General features: G+C 38.5%; 1 protein-coding gene across 4 annotated transcripts in view; it reads right to left on the bottom strand.

The window, feature by feature from the left end:
- Positions 1–22378, bottom strand: part of HELZ (helicase with zinc finger) — a 136548-nt gene that overhangs the window by 3239 nt on the left and 110931 nt on the right. For all 4 annotated transcript variants that reach the window (XM_050920637.1, XM_050920639.1, XM_050920640.1 and 1 more), the window contains 6 exons: positions 18841–19048; positions 15430–15506; positions 13684–14251; positions 13040–13277; positions 12043–12556; positions 3087–3339 (listed from right to left, as the gene is read on the bottom strand). In XM_050920637.1, the coding sequence (XP_050776594.1) occupies positions 3087–3339; positions 12043–12556; positions 13040–13277; positions 13684–14251; positions 15430–15506; positions 18841–19048 (1858 nt within the window). The remainder of the gene's footprint in view (positions 1–3086; positions 3340–12042; positions 12557–13039; positions 13278–13683; positions 14252–15429; positions 15507–18840; positions 19049–22378) is intronic.

Below are 22378 nucleotides of genomic sequence, written 5' to 3'. Positions count from 1 at the left end.
ACTTCCTTTGAAGCACCTGGTATTGGCCACTGTTGGTAGACAGGATACTGGGCTGGATGGACCTTTGGTCTGATCCAGGTTGGCTATTCTTATGTTCTCATGAGCTATCACCCAGAGGTATATGATACAATCCATGTTAAGGCCATAGCTTCTATATCATCAGGAAAAGCTGATTACATTGTCAGTAAACTTAATTCTGTGCTATAAGGTCAGAATGCCTTGGCTCTTACATACCAAGGGAGGATGTATTTTTTTGTGTGCCACAAGACACATTTCACATTAGTCCAATAATGTAACCTTATAAGGTCAAAGACGTTTCCCAATCAGTTTTATATGTGGGAGAGAAAGCCTGGGTTAACTATTAGGAAAAACGATCATAAGAACAAGTAGGCAAGGCAACAATCTGCTAAGGAAGGAGAAGCTATGAAATCAATAGGAGAGACATTCAGGACTGAACAAGTCACCTATCTTCTATCAGGAGAGACATTCTATTCATCCTATTCACACTGATCCTGCCATGATGCACAGGGTGAACTAGCTGACCCATTACAGAAAAAATGCTTCATGTTCAGGCCTATGCTAATTCAAACGCTCTTTATCCAATGAGACAGATCTCCCACGGTGGGGAGTATATTTCACTTTCCTTCTCATTTCATAGCTTAAACAGGCTAAAATTAAAATTGACAGCACTGTACATAACACATTCACAAACAAACTCAGACTTCTGATGCAACCCAACTAATTATTGCTGTTTTAGACTGAATGCACTCCTGTTAATTGATATGTTCTAACTCCATATTTAACTCCTCCTGCAACTATAAGAAAATTGCTTTAAAGCAACGAGTATGAAACTGCTTTCAAGTGAATTTTCTGAATCCTAATGAAGTATCCTACTTTCAGCTGGGGAATTCAGCTGCTGTTTTCCAGGAGCTAAGAAAACTCAGCCTTTTATTTGGAGGATAATGATATAAATGAAATCTAAAATAATGCCAGTGATGGGCGGTGGGCATATTTTCTAATTGTTTCCTTCTTTAAAAATTAAATGTTAATTTCATGAGTTGAGTATACAAAAACACCAGTGCACACAGACACCTCTTGTGTGTGTGTTTCTAACAGAAAGTTTGACAGAAAGAACAGACAGGGTTACTAAACTTACAAAGAGAAAGCAATGTAAGATTAAAGAGAGGCCAGATGACTTGCATGAGAGCCCCAGGTGAGAAGGAACTGTAAATGAGGCACCCAATGCAGAAAGAAATACGTAATAAATACCACTGATAACAACATAACCTATGTGTTTATAAGTCTATAAAAAAAGGTCACATTCAGCAGAATGTAGGTCAAGCCTCTCAAACAGCCTAATCACTGACCACTAGTACCACAATGGAGAGTTAAGATTGGACTAGAATTACCAGGCCTGCAAAACTATAAAAGTGGAAAAACTTAGAAGACATCAAAAGTGGATTGCGTTCCGTTGCATTAGGTGTTACACATGACAAATTTATGTGTGTGTGTGTTTATTTATTCACAAAAATGGCTGCCATGCCTAAGGATGGAAACATGTTTGTATCAAATACTGATGCTAGTCTAACTTGCCCAACTGGCCTTAGGATTTATCAGCTGGTAGCAATAGATATGTAAGGTACATTTTATATATCTCTATTTCCTTTCAGGATTTTGTTTAGAGCCTTACTCTCAACGGTTACACGAAATCAATGAAATGTGATACATATTGATCCCAACAGAGTCTAGCGGGAATTTCAGAGCTTCCATTGCATCAGCAAACCAAAAAGCCTAGAGCAACATCAGATCTGGATGCCACTGTGGTAAGATAGAATACAGTGAACTTGGTACCTTATTTTTCCAGTGCAAAAAGGAAAACGAACATTTTAAAGGATGTGCCCTAAACATGCAAAGGCACAACAGTGCTGCAGTAACAGACGGTATAATATTTCCAATACTGTTTTGGAATATCAATATTTTAGCACTCTGAAAACGTAAAATGCATGAGAGGAAAGTAATTCTAAAGCACCGCAGTATGAGATTTTTTTGTTCACTCTCTGCTTTTTTTTTTTTGTACATATGCCATTAATTTAAAACACCTTAGTAACTAGTGCACCATGAAACTGAAGGGAAGCAGAAACTGCATGACACTGTTGGTTTTAAGAAGCTGATCAAATACAAATAAGTCTTTTGAAGATAATATACAGTAGCTATCAATAAGAGTTGTTAATACTCAAATGGAAAGTTCAGGTACATTAATACTGATAATTTTTTTTTTTTTTTTTTTTAAAGAGAGCTTGTTTTTCATGTGAAGTAAGTGCGGAGAAAAGGTGCCATACTGGCAGACTTGTTATTTGCAAAGTAGCACAGTAAGATTCCCTACGCTGCCCCAGCTCCACTCTGGAATGACCACCTCTAGCAGTGAAAAACTAGTTGGTGTCCATGCTAAATCAGTCTCCACTAAGACTGCCAGCAAGGAAGTTTCAAGTGTGATTCTTCTGTGATGTACCCACGTCTATCTGTCAATGTGCTACTATGGCCTATATCACTGATGTGTTTAAGCATGTGAGTTCACTAGGAAATGCACTGAGATCTCAAACTCAGTTCCTGTAGATCACCGTCAAAATCTGAGATGGTGACAGTAACAGGAACCACAGCTTTAAGGTGAAACAACATATCTCACATCAAACCCCTTTTGTCACCAGGTCCTCTTAAGCACAAACTGGCTGAACTTGAATCAAAGGAGGAGAATGTTTGAACTTAGTAAGATTTCTGGATGACAGTGGAGCTATTTGGAGGAAATGCTTCACAGCATTCACTTCTCAGTCACATGCAGCAGACCAACCTGCTAACTACCTGAGACAACAGTATATGAAAATATGAATATTGTTGTGCACAACAATTAAAAACCAAAATAACGAACCCTTCAGAAATATTTTGCCTAAATTCACTTCAAGTCTCGGCAGCCAATATATATACGTTGTGAAGAGCAGCTAAGCCTCATTTAGAGTTTGTCACTCTGGCCCAAGCAGCTCACTCCAGTAAGGCAAGTGGAGGGATTTAGAAAAAAACCAAACATTACTTACCTAACAGTTCTCTGGGTGGTACTGCTCTGTTGGATCCGTTGCATGGAATGTTCTGATATGGGGCAGATGAGGTGGAGTTTACCCACAGCTCAGGCGATGAATAGTTGAAAGAAGACTGGTTACTATGGTCCTGAAGCTCTTTACACTGACCAAGATTGTCTTGAGGAGTGTTAAAATCTTCAGAACAAGCCTGGACTGAACTAGAGGAAATTCTTCTTTGGTACAACGGCCTGCCTGGTCCTCTTGGTTCATACTGCATTAAAAATAAAAGTTCTTTAATTCGCTGGCATACATGTTATGGCAGTTTCCCCCCTACATCTCTCTAATAAACGTGAAAGTGCCTTCAAACACTGAAAAAATCTTAAGAAATTCCCGCTAGTAATGACTGCATTAATTGACAAAGATTGTTAATGATAAAGAGCAACAATAACTTAAAGCATATATAAAGAGGGTATAGAGTTAACGGTTGAGATTTCTTGATTTGTAAGTACTTGTTATCTCAATCTTAACGTTAGTTTTCCTTTGCACAGTATCTCTCTATAACACGCAAATTTAGTCTCCAAAGGGTTAAATAAGGAAGCAGGACATTTACATGAACAGGTGAAAATGCTCAATTACAATGCATAGAAAATAACTGGCAGGTTTGACCTTTGATTTCTACTATAACACATGAATGACTTGCATACCAGGATTTGGGGCACGTATGAGGTCATATTTATATACTGGCCTTTGCATGAAGATATGCAGACAGAGAACAAATGCTGTGGAGGACTGTTTGTTATCATGGGGAATAAGCAAAGAATTGTATTTGAAAACACAGAAAAGACTTGCTTCCATTGATCCTGCAGACAGGGTAGATGAAAAAGACAGGAGATGCATTAACTCCTTGGTACCAATAGTTGAGATTTAAGGACGCTCTAAATGCTTGGGCAATTCAGGACAGACACCCTCTGTTAAAGTTTAATGCAAAAGATAAAGTTGAAGCAATGCAGAAATTATGGTCACAACTGACTGAAAGAAAAGGGAGAACCTTATTTTGCTTTAAGGTGGACTCTAATGGTCATTTGGGGAAAGACAGGTGTTCCACAGTTTGTTACCCTTCTCTGCTGGTGCGAACTTGTCTAAATAAAGCAAAGGTAAAGTTCCTTCTAGATGAGGGCAGAGCAAACATAGTGTGAAAGTGGAGATTCTGCAGGGGCAAATACAGACTGAGAAAGGCACGAGGCCAAAAATTGTTTTGAAATGCAGGCACTTAGTTTCACATTTCCTGGTAAGAAAGCCCCATTTTGAGTAGAGATGCAGGGAGCATTTGAGCAGAGACGCTGCACATGGAGATGAAAAAACAGCTTTAAAAATTATTCTGATATTACCATATTCCACCCCAAACGATCAGTACTAAAAGACCAATAAGATTCAATGAAAAACTGCTATCACAATAGTAAGTAGAATAATGCTAAGTATATAATAGAAAAGCATGGAATTACTAACAATTTTATTTATAGAGCTGAAATTATAACAAATGAAATAAATCTTAAAATACAAACAGAACACCTGACTGCAAGCAATTTGGGGCAAGGACTGTCATTTCCTATGTGAGTGTACGGTGCCCTATCTAACTGGCCTCCAGGCGCTACCACAGTTCAAATGTTAAAAAAAATACCGGCAGTAATATAAAAAGTCAAATAAGAAGACTGCACTGAAAAAAAAAAAGGAGGGGGAGAATATACATAGATTGACAGAGATTAAGGACCTAATATTTAAAGGGACATTTGCTGGCGTATAAAGGGAGACCAGGTAAATAACTATATGTGCAAATACACGGTCTTGACTGAGGTCATTTTGATCTAACTACTGTATCTGATTTAGCTGTTTTTTAAAAACCAGGCTCTATGTCTGAAATATGTTTAAAACATTTAATTTTCACAAGCTTTTTGTAAATAGAGAGATGATGACCTGAGGCAGATATTGCAGAATAACTGATCATTAGCGGGGCGGCTCCAAGCCCCAGCATGCCAAGCGCGTGCTTGGGGCGGCATGCCATGGGGGGGTGCTCTGCTGGTTGCTGGGAGGGCAGCAGGCGGCTCCGGTGGCCTCCACCGAAGCCGCGGGATCGGTGACCGGCAGAGCGCTCCCCACGGCATACTGCCGTGCTTGGGGCGGCGAAATGTCTAGAGCCGCCCTGATCATTAGAGACAACTTATTGCAAAATTCTCTGATTGTTAAAAGGAGTGGTCTTGAAGGAAAGTTTTCTTCCAAAGCCTCTTGTGGCTATAGCTTTTGGGACACAGGATTTTCTCTGATTTGTTTTGTTTTGTTGTTTTTTTGAAGCAAATTAAACAAAAAACCCTGGTTTTTTAAAAGAAGGTTTTTCCTTTCTTTCACATTTTTATTGCATAAAACATAGTATTGTAGCACACTGAAAGAAACATATATTGCCCCCAATGTATCTGCTTGTGGGCACATACAGTGTGACTGGCAGATCAAAGAATATAATGCTAGCAAAATACTGAAAATATTCATAGATTCTTGCTACTACTAGTCCGTAGGAGGTTTGCCATTGATTGTAATGGCAGCAAGACTGAGTCCATATCATATTTCCAAAGTGTAAATAAAATGTAATATATTACAATCAGATATTACATAAATTAAGATTAAGATTATGGTCCTAGAATAATTCAAAAGAACTTTTTTTTATGTTTTGAACTAGGGGCCAGATTTACAGAGGTATTTAGGTGCCAAAGATGTAAATAGGTCATCATGAGATTTACAAAAGCGCCTAAGCAGGTTAGGTGCCTAACTCCCATTGACTTTCAATTAAAATCCTTCCAAAATCAAATTGGCTAATGCCTGAAGTTCTAACCCTAAATGTAATTCTGTATGTTAGTACTGTAGTTTGATCACATTAATAGAATGAGGAATAATCTGATAAATGGTAAAGTGAAGGGGGATGCACCTAGAAAACACTTTCCACATTGACACTATCAATATTTTCTCTGTATTTGATTTCCTGGGTCAGTCTGCCTCCTGTCTGAGGACTTATGTGATCCTGCACAGTTCTGAAGCAGCATGGGGGTCAGTGGTTGTCCAGAGCACCCAGCACTTCACCAGATCGAGAGGTGAGGATGCTTGGCATCTTACAGGATCAGACTCTTTCTTTGTAGCAGCCACAGTAAACAACAATCAACTTAGAAATACTGTTTGTCACAAACCACGCAGGAGAAATTGCAACAGAATGAACGTTTTTCACATGCACTCCAGAGTTCAGGGCACGTATTATATCCAAGGGAAAATGTCAGACACTGAGCAGTGACATTTTGAGCTATTGTGAATCTTTCTGCTCTAGCTTTCTCCTTTTCAATATAGAGCACTTAAGCCTCCAATTATGAGCCACCTCTAAAAAAGTACCTTTAGAAAAAGAGGGAAAATGTCAGTTTGGGTAGATAAAAATAGCTTAATTGTTGTTTTCCTTCAATCCCTAACCATGTAATTAGAGTTTGACTGCAATATATCCTGAATTCCTCCAACAGGAAGGCTGCTTTTGATAATTCTGTTTTAGGACATTGGTGGCAGAATACCCTGGATATGTAATGTAGCCAATATGTTGCTGCTGCTTTTAGAGTTTAAAGATCTCCAGATTTGTATCTTAAATCAAAGATTAAAAAGCTCCATGAGGGTCCAGGTCCTGAAACCCTTATGTAAGTAGCCACATTGACCTAACATTAAATACCTGGTGCTTGTAAAAACATGCAGGGACAGATCTTTATTTGGTGTAGACATAACTCCATTATGGAACTACACTAATTTTCAGCCACACAGGATCTGGTTCTCAAGTTATATTTTCGCCTCTTTAATCTCTGTTGGTTATACAGAAGGCAGGATTGATTAATAGCCATGATAATGTTTTAGAGAAGAAGAGGCTCCCATGGCAAATGGCTCACAGGGATGATCTACCTTTTCAGACTACTGTACCCCTTTCAGGAGTCTGATATGTCTTGTGTTCCCCAAGTTTCACCTCACTTTAAAACTACTTGCTTACAAAATCAGATATGAAAATACAAAAGTGCCACAGAACACTAGTACTGACAAATTGCTTACTTTCTCATTACCATGTAATTATAAAATTAATTAATTGGAATACATTTTGCTGTACAGTATACAGAGCAGTATAAACAAGAGGGAAAATCAGCAGAGTCCTGTGGCACCTTATAGACTAACAGACATATTGGAGCATGAGCTTTCGTGGGTGAATACCCACTTCGTCAGATGCATCTGACGAAGTGGGTATTCACCCACAAAAGCTCATGCTCCAATACGTCTGTTAGTCTATAAGGTGCCACAGGACTCTTTGCTGATTTTACAGAACCAGACTAACATGGCTATCCCTCTGATACAAGAGGGAAAATGTCAGTTTGGGTACATAAAAACAGCTGAATCGTTGTTTTCCTTCAATCCCTAACCATGTAATTAGAATTTGACTGTGATATATCTTCAATTCCCCCAAAAGGAAGGCTCTTTTGACAATTTTGTTTTAGGACACTGTAAGAAATTTTAGTTTGTACTGACTTCACTACTATTTTTTTATGTAGCCTGTTGTAAAATTAGGCAAATATCTAGATGAGATGATGTACCGTCTGGAAGTCCTCTGCATACCCGCAGGGGTACGCATACCTGGTTGAGAACCACATGCATCTGCTTTCTAATCACCAGATTCAGTGGGTGGAGGGAAGTGATCAACCATATCAGAACAACAGTGCATGTAAGAAGATGCCTGTTTCTCAAGAAAAGAAAATGCCTCTGTCTCACATTCCTGAGGAAACATAGGCACTTACCCATAGGATTCTAAGTAATTAAACTCCATTTTATATTATATATATAATAAAATTCATAGTGTTTATCAATATCTATTCAACAGCTTCATAAATGGTTGGCTAATGGCATACAGAATACAGTTATAAAGTTTGTGGACAATACCAAGCTGGGAGGGGTTGCAAGCGCTTAGGAGGACAGGATTAGAACTCAAAAGGATCTTGACAAACTGGAGAAAGGGTCTGAAATAAATAGGGTGAAAGTCAATAAGGACAAATTCCCATAGTATGTGCACAGGTGCAAGTCCACAGTACTGATCATCATTCAGAAACAACAAATGAAAGCCTGGTCCCACTGAAGTCAATAGGAGTTTTGCCATTGACTTCAGGGGAGCCAGGATTCATCCACTGAATTCAAAACCTGAATTATTTGTTGCAAAGGTAACATGCAAATTCAAAAAGAGTTTGTCCCCACTGACATCTCAGAGAATTCAGAATACATTATCTACCATAAAAGGAGGTTATACAGCTAGATCTGGCAGACAAAGAAGGAGGAAGGAAGGTTGATGCATTTTTTTTAATCCTTAAAACAGGAATTTGATGAGTATATTGCAGCCAATCCTTTTCTGAGGCATAAAAAAAAGAAGTTGACACACAGAACATTTAAATTCAACTTAAATGAGTGCATTAGATACTCCTTCCCACTAACTTCAGTTTTAAATATCCATTTACAAGTAATTTTACTTTTATTATTTTTGTGAAACATTGAAGACCAATTTTATTTTGTAACAGCTTTAGTTCAACATGCAATGCAGATTTCTTTGGTTTAATTTAACAGGCACAGAACTGGCTTTACTAATTTCACTGCTCTCAGCATTCAGGGCACATCTCACTATGCACAGTATATGTATAGATGTAGATTTTCCTGCTGATGCATATTTTTAATGCACAGGATAATGGAAAGAGAAGCAATTCCATAGGGCTTACAGATTGTGTCTCAGTTTAAAAATAAAAAATTATTATTGCTGAATAAATTAGGGTCCACTGGCAAAACTACTATATTCACTTTCCCCTTGTGTCATATTTTGTAAACTTAGAAACAGGTGAAAAATAGCAACAAATGATTGGACAGCCGCACAGAAGCCAATGCTTTCTTGCCTTGGTTGGGCTTAGAATATTATACAATATAGGAACGCATTTCAGACTTCTTTATTGATAAAGAAAGCAAATGCCTGGTGCCAGAGTCGTCCTTTGGGTAGAGCAAATCAGGGTGACCGCTCTAGGCCCTGCACTTTGGGGGGCCCCGCGGGCCGCTGCAATTGGCCAGTGCGGTCAGTCCCAGAAGAGACGAATGTGTCACTTCCACTTAAGACAGAATGCAATTTAATAGATCCTCTTTGCACCTACCAAATGGAACTGATGCAAAGAGTTTTGTATCAGATCTGGACATACAAAAAGGAATCAGGTGTGGACAACAACAAATGTGTGTACTGTAACACTAATTTATGGATATGGCTACATCTAAAGGTAATACAGATTTCAGTGTAAAACATCCTTTGAATCGTGAAATATTCCTCTTTACTACTACTGCTCTGCAATATCAAAGATGAGAATATAATATAAAATTAATGAGAAAAAAGGACAAAGTATCTCTCACAGGTCATCAGATATAAAAACATGGGCGTGTTGCAGATGTACAAAGCTGTTGCAGCTATAAACATTTATTCGCTACCTGTGGAGTAATGGGATAACTCTGATAACTTTCCATTAATACCTGCTACAAGCTGACTATACTCAATGAAGTTTGCAGGGAAACTGAAAATTACCTGTCCATCACACCACATCATTTAAATCTTAAAATGCATGAACTAGTCAATGCTACGCGCACATCTGGTTCCTGCACTTAGTTATATACAAAGAACATAATATATTCTGCCTAAAACATAGTATTTCAGTACACGGTAAAGCTTAAAATTTTAAAACACAAACCCTGAAATCTTTACAATCTTACCCTCTTATTTTATAAAATGTTCTTTTGCTAACTTTATAGCCAGTCTTGGTATATTCACACACTGATCCTTTTCATCCCTTGAAAATAATTTCTAGATAGCACATAGTATCCTCTGACACATGAATGTTTTCCTTAAACACTTTCCATTTCCCCACTGTGCCTTTTCCCTTCTAATGCCCTTATTCTAGCTGAGATTAAAAAATGAAGAAAAGGGCAAAGGGAAAACAGAACGCCTTCAAAGATAAAATAGTAACCTTGATTTTACAAACCTTGCCAGCAGTTAATCTCACAGTCTATGAACACAGAAAATCAGATATCCTTATGGGAAAAAGTTACAATATGAAATACTGTATTTTCAAGATCCAAAGATAACATTTTGCTAACATAAATACATTTTGATCATTTGTGCTTCAGAGCTGAAGCACAAAAATCAATTTTTTCCCTTAAAAAAAAAAAAGAGATGGTACTTTTAGTTAAAAGATAAATGTTTGATAGTATCAGTATTTGTTTCATACCGCACTAGGCTGACTGTCAAAAGCACACATGTGATGGGAATATCATAAATGAAGTATATCAGTCATCTTCACTTGGTAGAGAGGAAAAATAGACACTTTTGTGAAATGTACTATCCACTCTGTTTAATGCCTCATCATCACAAATAATTAACATACGGCTTAAGTTTGTATATTTATATAAAGAAACACAAAACCAAGCATTACATACTATGCCGGTAGAGACTCATCTTCTCTAATTTGAGAACGATCAGCTTTTCCAGCTGTAACATTGTGGACTTGAAGTAAAATCGATAAACTGTCATAGTCTAGTGATTAGCAGAGCAGCTCAAATGTTTCTTATAGTTTCTCAGTTGATGAAAGCTCAAACACTAACTAGATATTTTCTTTTATGATTTAGAGCATCAACTCTATTTTAAGTTTTATGCACAGAAAAACAGCTATCAAGCTGAATGAGTGAACTAAACTAGCTTTCGAATGACTGCTAGTATTCAGATCTCCCTGTGAAACTTGACCTTGTAGCAGGAATCTGAGTTAAAAATACATCCAGCACTTTGTGTTTTCTTTATGGAACTCTGCCCTGGCCTTTATCTGAAAGGAGCCCAATTACAAGCTTGAGAGGAAAGATTTGTTCTTTAAACATTTTTTTCCAGCATTTGGCAAAGAGCAATCCCTTCCCCTCCCTCAACATCATGTTTTCAAAGGACTAAAATTAATTTGTACTAGTTAAATAGTGATTTGCTTTGCTTGTACATAAGTAACCAGTGTTGTCAGCACAGATCTGTAAGGACTATTTATTAGTTTATTGCTACTGCAAAGCCATCAAAAGGAAAGAAAACATTGCTCTCGTGCCCCACAAAAATAATTAATAATTGTGTTGAATCTTGGCAACAAAGGAGTAGATTTCATACAGTCAGGGGTGGTCTAATGGAGTGGGAAGCCAGTCAGAAATTTCTGACTTCTAATCATGACTTTCTGCCCTGGCCTACACTACAAAATGTGAATAATCCACACCCAGAAAAGACATAGTTATACTGACCTAAGCACTGGTGTAGTGAGCAGTGCATTGGTTGGAGAGTTTCTCCTGCCAACAGAGCTACCACCTCTCATAGAAGCAGATTAACTAAGCCGAGGGGAGAAGCTGTCTCCCGTCAGCTTAGAGCATCTTCATTAGAGTGCTGCAGCTGTGCCAATGCAGCATTTTAAGTGTAGACCTGCCCTTACTATGATTCTATTTGTGGCTCTGGGCAAGACATTTAACTTCTTTGAATCTGCAAAAAGGGGTACAATACAGTAGAATTCACTTTCAGTGCTTTATTCAGTTACATGGAATAAGGAATCTGTTCTGCTCTCATTGAAGAGCAAGGAAAAACCCCCAGTGCCATGAGCTAAGCAGGATGAGGGCTCAAATCTTAATTTCCAAAAGCCTGTAACTCCCTGCCAGCAAAGAAAGGGCTGAGTGCAGAGCCCTGAAGTACCGGTGTATGTCTGAGGGGAGGGAAAGTGGTTGCAAAACTTTCCTTTTTCACAGGCATTCAAGACATGAATTTTTAATCTACAACATATTTGCAATTCACTATTATTAGACATATATTTCCACATACATATATGTATTAAAATCCCCATACCTCTTCTAAGCTGTGGAGCGAAGAAGCAGATACTGCTCGAGATGTGAGCGGATGAAATGGCTCCTGACCCACTGCATGCTGATGACTCTGTATTTGTATAAAAGGGTTCTGTTGTGATCTATGGGGCAATGGAGGTATACCATAATGAAAGCCCTGCCCCATTAGGTGATTCTGCTGTAGGTTAGCATAGGTCCATGATCCATCAGGTTGCAGGTACTTCAAAGGAGGTGGGGTTATGTGTTCAGATGGCAGTGGGAACGGGGGATTGTATATTTGGGGCAAATGCTGCTGAAATGCTGGGTTGTTGGACATTTCAATGTCTCTGTTGTTTTCAGTGAAGTTAGGAAAGTGGCCACTATGGTTTGAGTTGCATGAAGGAGAAGGGAGCGCTGGTGGGCTTCTGGGCTGAACTTGTCTGTATTGCAACAGTCTGGACTGGGGAGGTGGCATTTCAGCTAGGTCTCTGCTTTCACTTTGATCGCGGTGTGACAGCTCTCTGAGCAAGTCCTGGAACCTGTATTAGCAAAATAAATGTTATTAAGATGGAGAAATGCAAAAAGTGCATTGCTAAAGCTCCACCCATTTTGAGGTATCAGGTTCTGAACATCACAACCAGATTGGCGGCAAATACAAACCGTACAAAACATTATACTTAAATGTGCACAACAGCAAGTCTAGCTTCAAAGACTATAATTGTGGGCAACTGGAAATTAAGGACAGGAGATCTTACTGGACTGACATACCAACCAAAACAATCACACAAAACTCAGTGATCAATATCCTTCTGAAGGCTTGAAAATTTCTGGCCTTTCTATTCCAACGAGAAGGGCCTATTAATAATAATGTAATGTATCTAGGCCTATTGCTGACACTGAACATCATAATAACAGCTCTTTATAGGACTAATAGTGCCTGGCACCTGCGCATGGTATTATAGTGAAGGTGGGCTATGTTCTGTTTTTAAATGTAGTACTTTGAGAATTCAGACAACAAATACCTTGAATATGTTGCCTCTGTTTCATCTTCTGTATTACTCGCAAGTTTCCAGTTTGCCCTAACTGGCTGTTGGTGCAGTCCAATTGGTTGCTGGGGAAGATGTTGTAGGTGAGGATGGTGATGGTGTGGATATGGAATATTGCCTTGACTGAGATACGCATTATGCTCATTCCATTGCTGTAACCTTGCTTGCTGCTGCTGCCTTAATGTTTCCAAAGCTACATTTCCATGCATACGATCTGTAAAACATATACAAAAAATATAAAAATTTACCCAACCTCCCTTTTTCAAAGCATTTGGTGCCAAAAAGGAGGATTCTACCATGTGGTATATTAAATGTAAAAAATAGTAGTGATAAGAAAGTATACAATGGAATCTCCAAATTTACCAGCACCAAAAATGTGTATACCAACCACTCCATAATGTATATATGAAACTCATAATGAAATACTACATATTAAAATATACCCTAAGGAGCAAATTATTCCTGATCACATTACTTACTTACTGAAACTAGCCCAACAATGACCAATTCATAATTTTGAAGTCATACAGCCATATCCCTGACAAGTAAATACTTTCTTTATTTTCACTGTAGGGTAGCTACATTTACTCCCATCAGTGGAGAAGAGCAGTGGTACCTACCTAATGTCTCCCCTATGGGCATTCCTGCAGGATTCTCTTCAATGAAGTTGTTCAAGTGAGATGGCAGCATTGGGTTGTGCTGTGCAATAGGTCTCAGAGTGTTACTGACTTCTTGCAACATGGGTGGGGGATGATGTTCTGACATCACAGCATCTACTGCAGGAGAATGTGGTCGGTGGGGAATTGGGTTATTAAAAAAAGACTGGTTGGGGCCCATCTGGTAAGCAGGGGAAAGCTGTGAAGGTTGTGGAGGCTGCTGATTTACATGATTATGCTGCTGGACTACCTGGCTCTGCTGGGGTTGTATTTGGTTTTGCTGTTCAGGCAAATGATTATGTTGCTGACTTAAAAGATTTTGCTGCTGTTGCACAGGATATGGCTGCCTGGGGATCTGGGACAGGTGCTGGTAGTGGCGACTGGGGACTGCATACTGTGTATGGGGAGGGGTGAGATGTAGATTCAGTTGCCTAGGGTTGAGATTATCTTTGCGATGAAATTTAGAATTAGGATAACCAACGCCGGAACGCGACTCTGGACTTCTATTTTGGAAATTTCCTTCTACGTCAACCTAGAACAAAGGAGAGAAAACATTTCCAAGCTACTTAAGAAAACAAAATCCCTGTAAGCTATGACTGTACTACACTAAACAAATTAATCTAACACTGACTCAGGCATACAAAACCTCAGGAATGTGGGAAGAATAAGGAAGCGAAAGAAGGTACTGAACAGCTTAGACATATTCTTCTCTTTATTTATCAAACTGAAGGTATATTCTGCCTTCATCTTATTTAAACTCCTTTACACTGTTTGTGACATTTTATTAATCTGAAATTTCTCCCCATTAGAGAGAGAAAACTAATTCCTTCATAGCTATTTCACTAGGTGCAAACTAAGAAGTGCACTCCATATTTTCTTCTTATTCTTCTATATTTAAACGCTGCACTCAGACATTTCCATCATCAAATTTCTTTTTGTAGCTGCTGTTATTGCAGAAATGAATTACCAGCTGCTTCCTTATGATCATATCTAATTTAGCTAATTATAGACAACTGTCAAATTTTGAGCCTTTTGCTTTTATTTCTAGGACACAGACACCAAATATTTCAAGGAAAATGTCATTATTTGCCAGTTTTCGACATTTCACTTCAGAACACTCCATTATATGACTCACATCTTTATTTCAAAAACTAAAATTGTCGTCTACATTACACTATCCACTTGCTCTCCCAGAAAATTACTGAAGATTTCCGAGTCTTCACTCCTAACAGAATTATTTACATTTATAGGAGTTTTATATCAAAAAGTACATTTCTAAACATTTAAAAATCAATTACACTCAGTGCTATTCCTATGTGTAGACTTAAAATTTACAAATCCATAAATTTTAAAAAATTATTTACGCTAGTAGTCAGTGAAATCCAAATAGTAAACAATGGGATTAAAATCATGAGCAAGGACAAGCAGCATGAGAAAGCATTTTTAAAAAATCAGATTCAAATCTTTTAAATTTTCTCTTGTCCTTGGGTGACAAGAAGAGAGACCTATCGTCACTCAACAACAACCAGCGCCGATCAACACTGATGGGTTCTGAAGGAAATCCCATTCATTGCCCCGGGATAGAAATGTGGTGACTGACAGGGGAGAGGGCCTGTTGAGCAGGAGGGAAAGAAATGATAGAATAAGAGTGAGATACATAGCAACCAAAAGAGAAGGAAAATTCTGGGGAAAAAATAACTCAAAACAGACCTGTTTGGATTCCACAGGTTTTTTCTCAGGTGTCCGAATTTTATTAATTTCAGGTCCAGCACTGTTTTCGATTTTACCTAAAAATATTTATGATATTTATGCATTAGTTTCTAGGTATGTAAAGAATGAAGAAATATTTTCAACATGTTTGTTTATTTTCTTAACTTTAACTTTTGTATTTGAATCATTACAAAGTACCTCTTCCAGTTCAACAGCTGGGCTACTGGAGTTATTGCAGGAGAAAGTAATCACTGGTTTGTGCAAGAGAAATAGAAATGGGCCGAACACACGAACTTTTATCCTAATCACTCCCCTCCCTGAACTTTGGTAGCTCAGTGACCTTTGATGCAAACAAACACTGACTATATTGTTTCTAAAGGCAAAAAACCCTTACTTAGCTCCTCTCTAGTTTTAATTTTTAAGCCGCTAACTTTAAGAAAAATGAGAACACTGAATGATTCCGTGGAAAATTATTCTTTTCAACCAAAGCAAAGGCCATCCCTAAAAATCATCCATCACTGGAGTTCTGTGAGATGGCAGGGAAGTGATACTAAAGATATCAGAATCCTACTGCTAAAAAATCTGAACCCCAAGTTAAACTTAGCTTTTTTAGATTCAGTTAAGATAAACATCAATTCTTCAGTGAAGGCTGCCATAATACCCTTAAATTGGCCTACTGATCCTGAACTTTGCAACACATGAGGAGGTGCAATAATATTAGAAATCTTGCATCTGATTAGGTAAGTATATTTCCCAAATATGGCTTATGTATTTGGACAAATAGAAACATAACAGACATTTATTGTACTAGACAAGCTGATCAAAAAAGTTTCTTAAACTTGTAGTTTACACACAAGAACGCAATATCCTTTTTCAGCTGACGGCTAGCTTTGAAACGTAACTCCTTTAAGTGGACAGATCAGAAATGTTCATATCAAAGTACATGTTAGGAAAACCACAAATCTCAGCAACCAAAAGAATTAGTCAACAGTCTCCTGTGGCACCTTACAGACTAACAAATGTATTGGAGCATAACCTTTCGTGGCTGTCATGCATCTGACGAAGTGGGTATTCACCCACAAAAGCTTATGCTCCAATACATTTGTTAGTCTGTAAGGTGCCACAGGACTCTTTGTTGCTTTTTACAGATCCAGACTAACACAGCTACCCCTCTGATAAAAGAATTAATGCATCTCTGGAAGTATTTTTTTTTTTAGTAAAACTGCTTCCCCTTCTAATTTTTATAAAGTACTCGTGCATGAAGGCAAACTAAATCAATCTAAAGCATATTTTTGATGTATGGCACTTACACTTTATACAGAAGTGAGGAGATATGTAAAGTGTATATTCAGTTTTAAAAGATATTGCTTTAAAACAGTATTTATAAGGGCAAATCAAGAAAAGCTTTTAGGATCTCATGAGAAAAGAACACCTAAAAGATGGGACAGAAAATATGCCATAGGCATTTACATGTAATAACATTTGTGTTTCTGAAACAGTTATTTCAACTCTCCCAACAATGTTCACTTCACTGAATAGCTGATGTTTGAGTTTTGCTATTATAGTTTCTCTTCAATCTCCAGTAGAGTACTAATGACATAATTCTTTTTTCTGTGGTACACTGTTCTTCGGTTTATTCAAGTGTATTTCACAAGATGAATTTGTCCTCTGAGAACCGTTTCTACTAGTTAGCTTACTGAAGTTCAAGTTATTTAACTGCCATGGCCAAAATCAGTTTCTCCAGATTTTCCTCTTCTCTGAAACCTAGAATACTGTGGGAGAATAACACCAAGGACGGCATGTTGGGTTTCTCTCTGTATTATCCCTGTTTTAATGAGCTTTAGAGTCCAATTATCAGTGCAATTATTTGAAAATGAACAATAATGTCTTCTGGTGTGCTATTGTGACAGCTTACATGTTTAGTATACTGCTACTATATAGAAAGTGTCTCAGATTTCTACCTCAGCCTCCAAGTTTTCAAATATTTAATGAGGAAGGATTTTGCAATACATTGTTTGAATGAAAAAATCCATCTTAACAGCACAAATGGCTTCAGAGCATCTTTCAATTATGATACAAGCCTTCAGCATTAAGGTGCAATTCTGCTCTGAAACTGGATTTTAAGCAAATAGCATCACAGGGTTCCCTCTTTATTGTCTCTCAGTGATGCCTCGTCAGATTTTCAAGTGTGGGCCAAATCTGCCTTCTCTTATTTGTTTGTGCAGTCTCAGAGAAGGCAATGGACCTACTCACGTGAGTAAGGCGAGGAAGATTCATCCCTCTGTAGATTAAATTTTTTTTCCCCCTAACTGCCTATCTTGCAACTGTTCCTGAGATCTGAAGTCAAGCTGCCTTCTCTCTGCCTTGGTAAAGATTCCACAATACAAATTTACTTTGAAATTCTGTTGGTGATATGAGTGACAAAACACTCCAGCTCACCCTCTCATTGCTATAGAGGGATAAATGGAGTAAACTACTGCTTGTCACTATAGCAAGCAAATATGATTCAGAATATCCATCAGGAGAAGATCTCTTGCATATGAAGGTGGTATTTTTACATAGTCACTTTTCTGGTCATAACCACAGTTTAAGGAGAAATTTAAGTGGTAGCCAAATCTCAAATGGGACCACAATGGTATCTGACTTTATTTTAGATTCACTCTTCAATTCCCAGAATGGGGACTATTTTATTCTAATCCCTAAATCATGCAATGATTTTCCTATATATTGGAATATAAATAGTTTTTCATCTATATTAGAAAAAAAATCATAAATGACATTTCAATAACCTGGGTCCCTGGGTTTTCAGGATACTCCAGTAGGGTTATGTCCAATGCTAAAATCATAGTCAAGGAAATGAATCCTCCACTACCACCAGTCTACAGTCTGGTCTACAGCCTTGCACAGCCTCCCTTTAAAGACACACAATTCATAGCATAATAAAGCCTACAGTAAAGATAGAATTTCCAAACACCAGCTATTTTCCTGGCTAGGCAACATCACAGATAACCACTTCTGCTTAATATAGTTGCTAATGTTTTACAAAATATTCTAACTTTGTGTCTATTTCCTCACATCCACATCCCAAAACACACCAACTCCGTGGGGAGTCTCAGGAAAGAGAACAGGTTCTGTGTGGGCCATGGGAAATGAACTATCATCAGACCCCTAAAGAACAGGATTGGTGTTCACAAGTTGGGGATAGCATGGAGAGCCCTGCCCTGTGATCGCCAGTCCTGTGTGTAAACAGAGGAACAAGTTTCCATTGCTGTCAAATTCAGCATCTGTCAGGAACATTCAAATTCACTTTAAAAATGGCAGGTTTTCCTCACAATATTCTGTCGGAACTGCAGATATCGTCACCAAACAAGAAGTCACTTGCTGAGGGATTTGAAGAAACATACAACTCACCATTTCGATTTTGTTCATGTTGTTCCTTTTCTTGATGTTGAAGTTGCTGCTGCCCTATACTAACTGGTGAATGATGTCCCAGGCCATAAGGTATAGGAGACCCGCGCCCATGCGCCTGTAAGAGGTTCATATTATATGCCATAGCTGCTTGGTGCGTAATAATTCGAGGGTCAACTGCAAACCTACCCTGATACCCTGTCCATGGCACCTATGTAATTAAGAAAAAAATAGATGCAATAAATGAATGTACATTTAAGGAAAGGCACAGTATCAGTTACAATTACTATAGCATCATCAGGAAGCACTTCTCCATAGTAGCGGTGATGATGAGGTGATAAAGCATGTGTGACTGATAGGAAAAAAGAGCAACAAGTTCAGGCAAAGCCCAAAAAGTTAAGGCATAGTAGCAAGGGTCACAGAGAAGAAGATTTTTGAAGAAGAGTGAGATAAATCAACAAGGGCTACACTGGGAAAGAGGGCAATTATGGAAGTGCATCTGACAGGAGATAAGACCTGAAAGCCACTGAAACAAGAAGGCAGGGACCTTCCCTTCTCCTAATTGCAATAAAAGCAGACAAAACTGATTAAATAAAGGAGGTGGGTCAACGTACCATTACTGCAGATATTCAAGAACAGGTTAGATAACATATTAGTGAAAGATGGACAGGGTAGCCTATGAACTAGATACCATGACCAGGAAGGTCACTCTGTCCACGAAATGCCCCAGTAAAGTCAGTGGGGCTCTGGTGGGCACAGCAAGCAGTCCACCCACACGTTACACACTGAAGGACCTAAACATCTATGTTATGGGCCATATTTTAAAAGGCGACACCTGGGGGGGGTCAAGAAGGGTCACATGCCACTCCTCAGATGCCTGGGGGGGCACATTCAGAAGGGAATCACAGCAGTGAAAAGAGCAGAACATGGGGCCGCCAGGTGGTTCCATGCTGTCAGCTCCTCCGACACGGTTGTACGGCCCCCAGTCCACTCCTAGCCCTTCCACACAGCTGCTTCTCCTAGGGTCTGTACAGCTGGAGGACAGGGCTGGGGGTGGCACCACTACAGTCGTGCCAGAGTGGCATGCCCTTTTTTCACCTGAAATCGGTATCTGGCGCAGCAGGAGAACAGAGCCCCCCCTTCCCCCAGGAAGAGCAGTGGGGCCCGGGTTGGGGAGCGGGACAAGGACGAGTCACGTGGGGGGGCTTGTGGGGAGGTCACATGCCCCCCTTTGTGTTCCTCCCATGAGTTGCCCATCTGTTTGAAATAAAATTCACTTCCTGAAAGCGTGAAATCCAGGGTCTTTAAAATACTGTGCATTTCGTTCACTAAAATCTGAAAAGGAAGACATCCCTGGATCAGATTAGTTCAATCTTGCCTTGTGGGGAAGTTTATTAAAAAAGGACAGCCCATGAATAAAAAGAGAATGAAATGAATATCATCAATGTTCAGTGTGACAAACCATCCTTAACTGATGGCAGCAGACAACCTCACTCATTTTTTACTCTGGATATGAAAGATGCCCTAAACGATACAAAAAAGGCTTTTTGTCTTACATGGCCGCAGTCATTTTATTATATTTTTAATAAATCAATCCCTATAGCATCTTCCAAGTAATTCATTAGATTTTTGCAAATATTTGCCTTTGAAACCTGCACTCCTGAACTTCAGCTCTGGGCTATGTGCTTCCTCCAATTGTGTCTGTGCAATTTCAAATTATCTCCAATATACTTCTTTTTGAAAGCAGATGTCTTATTAGTATGTGGACCTTCAGATCTAATTATTTAAAAATCCATCCCCAAGGCGGGGGTGGAATATAAACATACTGATATTTTCATATTTTTTCTTTTGATTGGAGGTACGTAGGAATATATTAGGTCTTAAACTGTAAAACAGAAAAAAATATTTAAATTATCTTGTTTTGATATTAATAAAAAGTGAGTAAGCAATTACAAAGATACACCTGCTGGCCTTCTCATTCCATTTAAATCTAACCATCATATGCAGACTTCTGGTAACCTAGTAAAAAGAAAACTTATTTGACCTAATGAATGGAAATCAGTGGTCTTACTACTTAAAAAAGGAGAAGATTGTGTAATCTATAGTTGCCAGATGGTTTGGGCACCCACAGCTGAAAGCACGGGTTTATAGCAAGCCTCAAAATAGTAGCCATGAATTGGATTTTTATAAAGAACCCACACAACTACTAAAAAAGTTAACAGTGTGTGAATATTTACAAATGTATAAGAAATTATATGTACATAAGCGCATGCATACATCCTATCCCCAAAGAAACTTTCAGGAGATGTGCACAACTATGTTACCACACATCATTATTTCTGTAACCACTGTTCTCTCTTCCACAATTCCCTACCTACTTTTTTCTGCTCTTAATCTTAGACTGGAAGGTCTCCAGGTGAGGGAACATGCTTTTTATTTGTACAGTGAAGTGTCTAGAACACTCTTTGGTGCTACATCAATGTATAGTTCTGCAAGTAATTCCTGCAACCTAACTGAAACTGCAAACATCAGGGATTCTCATCGTATGCTCAAATTATAGCTTCTTCTTTGATATCTCAAGGATGATCATTATTTGGTAACATTGTGGGTAAAGTCACTCAGAATTATAGTTGCTACATCTAATGGAGAGAGGAGGGAGGGAATACTGACTCCCATTAAAAATAAGTAGGGGAATTCTATTGATAAAGCAATGCCAATGTGATCAACAACAGAACCAGGCATGTAATTTCAGCAATACAATGATCCACAAAGGAAAATTAATAGTTCTAATTGATCAGCTGGACAGTTAACTGCTTGTAATTCAATTTTCATATGCTGGTAATATTTTAGTGCCCAAAGCTGAGGAGAGCTATAATCATCTTCTATTGTCTAGTGTGTTTTGGTTCAGCAGTATGACAACTTCAAACGGTGTGCTAGTCATAAAGTAACAGCTCTGAGGGAATTAGATGCACTTCTTGTGATGTTCCAGAGAGAAAGATACATCTCCCATTATGCTTATTCCTTCAGGGGACTCTGATGTGCACCTGTGAAGTGTCACAGAAGTGGATTTGAAAATCAGACTTACATGCAGAGTATATGAAAGACTAGAAGCATAAACTCTTGGATTTTCAGTCAAATTAGCCACAGTAAGAGGTCCTGTTCAAGTACTCATCTGTTCAACATTCAGAGACATGGGATTATAGTCCTATCTATTCAAATCACAAGCTTTAAAGCAAACATTGCTATCATATATCACAAAAATGACATTGAATAGAGCAATGAGTATGTCTGTGGTGAGTATTTAGGGTCTGAACCTAATCTTATACCACTTTTACTGTGGTGTAATTCCACTGACTGCAGTGTCTCCTGAATTACAACAGGGAAAGGCAAATCAGAAAATGCCCCTTAGGCCTGGTCTACGCTAGAAAATTAGGTTGTCTTTAACTACGTCGCTCAAGGGTGTGAACAATTTATTTAAACCTACCTAAGTCCCCGTTTAGACAATGCTAGGTTGATGGAAGAATTCTTCCATGGATATAGC

This window comes from Gopherus flavomarginatus, chromosome 12 (assembly GCF_025201925.1).
Source record: "Gopherus flavomarginatus isolate rGopFla2 chromosome 12, rGopFla2.mat.asm, whole genome shotgun sequence".
In the NCBI taxonomy this organism is placed as follows: domain Eukaryota; kingdom Metazoa; phylum Chordata; order Testudines; family Testudinidae; genus Gopherus; species Gopherus flavomarginatus.
The sequence above is the reverse complement of the archived record's forward strand: the minus strand, read 5'-3'. Positions and strand labels throughout refer to the sequence as shown.